Raw genomic sequence first — 7,365 nt, forward strand, 5'->3', positions numbered from 1 at the left:
GTGCAACCTTTCACAGGTAAAATTATTACTGTTTTGGCTTTTTTTTTGTTAACCAAATGTTATATTTTGATACTACGTGATTTAGTGTTCACAAAAAAAAAACTCGTGAAATTTGTTTGAGAAATGAGAACGTTAGGATTGAATTATAATGTTCATGCATTGTCATTAATAGGAAGTTAGACCTTCCCAATATGGCGGACGTGCGTCCGTGGCTTGACGTCGCTCTAGTCACACAAAATCCTAGGGGGCGACAGATACACGGAAATATATTGCGACCCGTCAGTTAGCAAAAGAAGAAGAAAAAAAACACGAAGAAGAAGACCCAAAAAGACAAACACAAACAAGACGGCACCTGTCAGGCGAAATGCGTTCGTCGTATGTCTAAAATACATATATATTGATATCAACTAACACGAATATACAATATTTCATATTTTTCAGAAAGATTTGTGAACTGCTCCGTTTATTTGATTCATTTTTTTGTAGCGAGGAGACCCCGGAAGAGAGAAAGCTAAGCTAGTGTATAGTACCATCTTTAAATCACACTTTGGAAAACAAATACTAATAATAATAATAATAATAAATAGCGCTTCGGCTATATATTTGGCTGTTCGTCTAAACTCAAAAGTCGAAGCTTGCTTGGAAGCACACGCGGAAGTTGAGTCGCCAGTCGAGTTGTCGTTTTTCGTATTTTGCCCCCCCCCTCCCCAAAATGTGTAAAGTCGAGATGCTGAGATCTTTGTTGAATCAGCGACTAAGTGCCGCCGTGGAAGAAATTCTCGTGGCGGTTGAAGCGACCATCGTCGAGTACGAGGAAGAACTTTGTCGATCCAAGGAGGAGATCGAACGACAACGACAACTGCTGGACGCCCTTTTAAAGCCTCCACTCGAAGTTGGACTACACCAATCAGGTTTGTTCTGGTTCAAAGCCTCGAGACTTTTTTTTTTGTTGATATTTGTAACATTGCTTAAAGCAAATAGAATGCCTGGTAGTTCTTAAACTCCCCCAAAGTGATTTTGGATTGATTTTTTTCCAGAGGCTTGAACCCAACTTGTAACTGGGAGCTCACGGGTCGTGGTAAATATTTGTAGACGTCTGCCTTCACACCCTAGCGACTAAGAAGATGAAGACGTTGCTGGCAGTCAGATTCGTAAGATTAACGTTTCAGGAGGTTACACGTGTTGCTGGAGTCGCAGAGACAAGTTTTCATGAAGTTGAACTTGAAGAAGAGATGCAGCCAAAATGGTCTTCAAATTCTCAACTTGTTCGCTCAGTGGTAACGATGACCTGCAAAGTTGAAATAACAAAAATGTTTGTTCTTGTGTTTTATCAAGACGTGTCGCCTGAGCAGCAGCAGCAGCATGAAACGGAGCCTCACTACGTTAAAGAAGAAGAAGAGGACGAGGAGGAGGAGCGGTCTGACTTGCCATGTGAGCAACATTTTTTTCTTTTCAATTTCTCGCCACTTCTCGTGCCGCCGGTCGCGTTCTCACTTCTGGAATAACGACAACCAGTCTGATTTCATGTCACTGCCAGTGAACTCCTAAAAAAAATCTTGCCTTGTTATTGTTCAAGGGCTTGCGCCAGAGGAGCCGCGTGAAGCGGTGCTCCTCCGCGTTAAAGAAGAAAAGAAAGAAGAGGAGGTTCACGTGAGAGAGCCGTCGGAGACGCTCGCTTGCGAGTTGCCAGGTGAGACGCGTGAACGCTTCTCGTTTCTTGAAGTTTGATTGTGTCAAGCGTTGAATGTTCGCCAGTGGCGACAATTTCGTCAGGCTTCGGAAACTCTTACAAATATTTTTGCAAGCATTTTTTTTTTTTGGTCTTGTCGACCAACATTTTCTTGCAAATGTTTTGTCTTGCAAAAAAGTCGCAAGCATTTGTAAGCGGTGTTTTTTTTTTTTATATCGGCGCCCGTTTTCCACATTGCTCACCATGCCAGGCCAGAGGAAAGCCGGCGGCAAAAGGAAGGCAACGAGCCCTCGCGAGACTTTTGGCGTGGTCGTCAACGTTTACGGCGAGGAAGAACTGCCTTCCGTTTGGGAAGGCGCCGCCCACCCGACGGTCGCCGTTCAACTCCCGGACGACTCGTCGTCCTCGACGTGCGGCGAGAGCGAGAAAAAGAAGCGCTCGAGTTTCGCTTGGACACGCGCCGACAAAGAAGTGCTGGCGGCCTTTTTCGAGGAGTACCCCATCTTTTACGACTCGTGTTTGGACGGCTTCAAGGACCCGCAAATCAAAAGGGTGGCGGTGAAGCAGTTTGTGAAAGAACAATTTGAACGCAAAGGCCGGCCTGCGCCAACCTGTAAGTACAAAAAACGTTTTGTGTGCTCACTTTGAACGGCAGGAAATTTCTTGATTTGGATTCCTATTTTGTCCAAACTACCACATGCGGCCCGTTAAACCTTTTAATCCGGCCCGTCGAACTTGAAAAAAATTAAATGAATAAACCTTGTTCATGTTTTATTAGACTGCAAGGACATTTTTTTTTTTCATTTCATTTATTCGTTATGAAAGAGGGAGGCGGTACACGAACCAAAAATGTCGGCAATCACAGAATAAGCGCGAGAGCGATTCGGGGAAAATTCGCACCTGATGGCTTCTGTCTTTCTTTTTTTCCAGATTATCAGGTCATGTGCTTCCTGAAAAATTACAGGACCAGGTTTGTCAAGTTAAACAGCAAAAAGTCACGACAGGCGGATGAGCAGTTAACCGCGACGGATCAGTGGATTTTGGACAACTTTGCATATCTGCGCCCGCACATCAAGAAGCGACGCGGCAGATTAACGCGCCAGGTACGAGTCCGCCCAAATTCTTGCAGTCGATTTCCTTGCGACGTTTTGGCGCGAGTGTTCATTTGCGTTTCGTTGTGTCGCAGTCCGCTTCTTGCTCGGCGTCCTCCAAAACGCGATCGGTCGCCTCGGACAGCGACGGCGACGCCCCCGTGCCGTCCACCAGCGGCGTGTGCGGGCGCAGGCGAGCGGCGGCGGGCGGCAGGTCGAGCGGCCCGACCGGTCGCGACGGCGCCTCCGCTGCCGTCGTCGTCCCCGGCAACGCTGACGAGCTGCTTTCACAGGTGACGATTCTCCCGCTCCGCCGTGAACAAACATCGATGCGAGTTGATGTTTTGCGTCTTGCAGCTTCTGAGCAGAGCGGAACAGAGCGTCGGACACGACGCGTCGCTGCCGAGCCGCGAGGCGGAGGTCAAGCGCTTCGCCCGCTATCTGAAAACGCTCATGATGAACATTCCGGAAGGGCAGACCTGAGACGACGGCCGCCAGCAGGCGCCGTCCGCCTTCCATGACGCCCGCGCCGCCGGCCGCTTAGCCTGCGCTCACAATCGGGCGCCGCCGCCGCCGACATCTCGGCTGCTTTGACCGCAGTCGGTGCAGCCTGAGTGAGTTCACCGCTCAAGTTTTCAGGACGTGAAAGCCGGCTCGGGCTCGGCCCGGCTCGAACCGGCACACCGACCTGCCCCCAACGCTCAAACGGACTGAAAAGTTGATTGCATTTTCAATTTTGGGGAGTTGACGAGACTTTTTTTTTTAATATTGTTGTTGTTACTGAGCTAAATAAACAAATATTTTTATTACAGTATTTTGGTCTTGATTTGTTATGTGTAAAATATCAGTTCACTGTGCAAGTAGAAGTTTGGAACCTTTCACTTGCAATTTAATAGTCGGCAACTTCAACCAATTGTCAAAATCAATTTTTGTCTGTCTCTTGTTCAATAGATGCCGGCGACGTCCCGGCGACGAGCCAAAAAGACGGCGGAGAGCCGAGTGGAGGAACACAAGCGCACGACTGCCACTTAGATCTGCCACTGCATCCCCGAAATAGTGACGTCGCCTTCACCTGCACTGGCGACGAGACCCGAACGAGGCCCCCGAGCGACTGCAATTGGACCTCCTCCGAACGCGGCGAAACCTTCGCTCAGCTCAGCTGCTCGTTTTGCACCCGCACGTTCAAGCACCGCTCCGTGCTCCAGAGGCACACTCGCACCCACACGGGGGAGAAACCTTTCAGCTGCTCCCTCTGCGCCACCGCCTTCAGCCGGCGCACCGGCCTGGACGACCACATGAGGATCCACACAGGCGAGAAACCCTTCGGCTGCTCTGCGTGTCGCGCCCGCTTCACCAAGCGCTACACGCTGGTGCTACACATGCGGACGCACACGGGCGAGAAGCCCTTCGCCTGCGGGCTGTGCGGCAGGACCTTCTCCCAGCAGGGCGTGTTGAGCACGCACATGCTGGTGCACACCGGCGAGAAGCCCTTCGGTTGCAGCGTGTGCAACGGACGCTTTGCTCGCAAGTACCAGCTGAAGAGACACGAGTGCGGGTGCAAAGTGGCCGCGAGCTGTGAAGCCGCTTGCAATTTTGGCGCCCTCGTTCCCACGCATTCACTTTGAACGCTCAAAACAAAACGAGAGAAAGCGTGACTCACTGGACAGTTGGAATACATCTTGTTGCTGTGTCGAACTAAATTGAAAAGAATTCCAGGTGGTTTATGTCCGACTATCCTGTTCACTTCAAACACAATTCAAAACTGACCAGCTAGTACATTAAAATTCGAAAATAAATTAAATACGTGCAAACTGTGAAACGTCAACGTGCTAATCACGCGCAAATGTCATTTTTGAAATTTAATGAACAATCGCACAAAGCTTACAATTAATGCTAATACAGTCAAAAACCGAGCCAAGCGCTTGCTGGACCCTCCGATCCGCTAGGGGGCAGTGTGAACACAAGTCATGATCAACAACAGCAAAGCCGACTGAGATTTCCTTTGTTGTTATTGTTTTTTGTTTTGATTTTTGGGACGTAACAAGAAACATGTCATCGTGCGACCAGCGATCCCCAAAGCGTCCCGGTTGTTAAGATTTATTCCCCCTGCAATTGCGGAGGTGACAGCAAAGTCAACGCAAGGTTTAATTCCGCTCCGAAAGCAAACGTCGTGCTCGCTAGCCTAGCTTGCTAGCTGCTCAGAGGCCAACGCGGGAAGTTAGCAAAGCAAGCCAGCCGTTTTGGAAATGTGCAAAGTCAGCTTGCTGAGAGCTTTGGTGAACGAGCGACTCAATGCCGCCGTGGAAGAAATCTTCGGACTGTTCGAAAGGACCCTCGCCGAGTACGAGGAGGAACTTTGTCGATCCAAAGAGGAGATCGAGCGACAACGTCAGCTGCTGGACGCTCGCGAGCCTCCGGGAGGCTTCAAGGCGACAGGTTGACACACGATTGCTCGTCTTGCATGAAAACAAAAACGCTTGCTTGATTGCGTCAACTTTTCAAATACACGTGACTGTATGATGTATCGTGTTTGTGTCAATGTGTCCTGTAGTCGTCCGGTCTAGCCAAGGAGATATTCCACCTGAGTGTCAGGAGGACGGCGAGCCCGCCCACGTCAAAGAGGAGGATGAGCCCGACGCCGAGTCCGATTCCGCATCTCTCCACCTTGCTGACATCACCAAGTTCCACGTGAAGAGTGAAGACGAAGAAGACGAGGCTCAGTGGTCACATCTTAGGTAGGGTTGCAAAATGCGGACAATTTTCACAGTTGCAAACTTTCTACAGGAATTTATAAACTAGAAAAAAAATGAAGCTTGGTGCAGTAGAGGGAACTTAGAATGAAATGTCCACTATAGGAACGTTTGCTCCTCCCAATAAATGTTTGTAATTGCCTACACATGCCAAAAAATGGCAGCAAAGCCTTCGGATCATAAAGACTCAACACCATTCATCGGCTTCATTTTTTTTCCACAAATGCAAAAATGCTAAATCTCCCTCGAGACCAACAATTTTGACTTTTGTAGGACCGAAGGCGAGGAAGCCCGAGTGCACGGCCGCTCGGCGCCGCCGTCGGACTGCGAGGAGGACACGGCGTCGGAAGGCAACGAGACGGACGACAGCGAAGAAACGGGCCGAGCGGCCGAGGGCGCCCGAGCATCCAAAGACGACAAGACCTTCGTGTGCTCCTTCTGCAGCAAAAGCTTCAGCCGCAAGGACAGCTTCATCCGACACATTCGAGGCCACACGGGCGAGAAGCCCTTCGCCTGCTCCACGTGCAGCAAAAGCTTCAAGTATCGCTACGAGATCAGCCGCCACATGAAGATCCACACGGGGGAGAAACCCTTCAGCTGCGCCGTCTGCGGCAAGACCTTCGGCCGCCGGGAGCACTTGCTGTCGCACATGCGAAGTCACACCGGGGAGAAACCCTTCGGCTGCTCCGTGTGCGGCCGAGGATTCAGCCAGCGGTCGCACTTAGCGGCGCACTCCCGAACGCACACTGGCGTCAAGCCCTTCTCCTGCACCGTGTGCGGGAACAGGTTCTCCCTCAAGTGTGTTCTGATCGCGCACATGAGGACGCACACGGGCGAGAAGCCCTTCACGTGTTCCGTGTGCGGGAACAAGTTCACTCGCAAGCGCCATCTGTTGATGCACATGAGGAGACACGCGGGCGAAAAAAGTAGTCCCATGCAGATGGAAGGAGTGCACGGGACTTGAGCGTTTGGATTGGCAAACTTTTGGGGAATAGGGACTGACATTTTTTCCGCCATCACCTCTGAAAAGAAATGCTGATAAAAACATCAATGCCACTGAAATTCAAAAGTTGCACATTTTAGACAAATGCAAGTTGTAATGTTCCGAACATGGAATGGAATAGTTGTTATCGTTTGTTCTGAATGAATTAGTCAAGAAGAAAGCGGTAGGAACATACTGGACGGGAGCGTTTCAATTTGGACTGAGCCAAATGCAGGCCACGTATGCAGCAAGCAAAATTTAATTTAATTTTTTCCAAAATGTGTCCATTTCATGTAATGCAGAGTTGATTCAACTACTCTGATAATATGCCTAAATAAAATGTCAAAATCCTTGTCCTGTTAATAAAGTCTAATTTCTGACATGCTGACTACACTATTTAAAAAAAAAAAAAATACAACCACAAAAAATTCTTGCTATTTGGTAAGCGCATGCTGTAGTTGTATTACTCCAATTCGCCACGGGAAGGCAATATTCCAATGCAATCCGTGTTTGAGACGTTGTGAGTCAAGTTTTTTTTTCCAGTGACGAAATCTGGTCGTGTTCATCACCCCCTCCGTAGTTGTAGTTACTTCAATTTGCCACGGGAGGGCGATATTCCAATGCAATCTGCGTTTGAGACGTTATAAATCCATTTTTTCTTTTCCAGTGACGAAATCTTGGTCGTGTTCATCACCCCCTCCGTAGTTGTAGTTACTTCAATTTGCCACGGGAGGGCGATATTCCAATGCAATCTGCGTTTGAGACGTTATAAGTCCATTTTTTTTCCAATGACGAAATCTTTGGTCGTGTTCATCACCTCCTCTGCACATAACGTAGTTACTTCAATTCCCA

At 49.0% G+C, this 7,365-nt stretch overlaps 1 protein-coding gene across 1 annotated transcript; it reads left to right on the top strand.

Moving 5' to 3' along the window:
* Positions 1-318: 318 nt before the first annotated feature.
* LOC148321796 (uncharacterized) lies at positions 319-6,893 on the top strand. Its single transcript, XM_088318307.1, has 12 exons — positions 319-911; positions 1,093-1,431; positions 1,577-1,690; positions 1,941-2,303; positions 2,621-2,793; positions 2,877-3,074; positions 3,139-3,254; positions 3,326-3,384; positions 3,733-4,393; positions 5,009-5,217; positions 5,333-5,516; positions 5,805-6,893. Exons 1-12 carry the CDS (start codon positions 713-715, stop codon positions 6,493-6,495), a joined length of 3,306 nt encoding a protein of 1,101 aa, XP_088174433.1. The 5' UTR covers positions 319-712; the 3' UTR covers positions 6,496-6,893.
* The last annotated feature ends 472 nt before the right edge of the window (positions 6,894-7,365 follow it).

The sequence above is a fragment of the Idiotropiscis lumnitzeri genome, chromosome 16 (genome assembly GCF_059441095.1).
Source record: "Idiotropiscis lumnitzeri isolate Australia: NSW breed Sydney's pygmy pipehorse chromosome 16, RoL_Ilum_1.0, whole genome shotgun sequence".
NCBI classification, from domain to species: Eukaryota; Metazoa; Chordata; class Actinopteri; order Syngnathiformes; family Syngnathidae; genus Idiotropiscis; species Idiotropiscis lumnitzeri.

Coding starts and splice junctions, on each gene's coding strand:
- LOC148321796 (XM_088318307.1), top strand. CDS start 713: ATGTGTAAAGTCGAGATGCTGAGATCTTTGTTGAATCAGCGACTAAGT. Junction 3,255..3,325: donor ATGATGAACATTCCGGAAGG/GCAGACCTGAGA, acceptor CCGGCCGCTTAG/CCTGCGCTCACAATCGGGCG. Junction 4,394..5,008: donor TTTGGCGCCCTCGTTCCCAC/GCATTCACTTTG, acceptor AAGTTAGCAAAG/CAAGCCAGCCGTTTTGGAAA.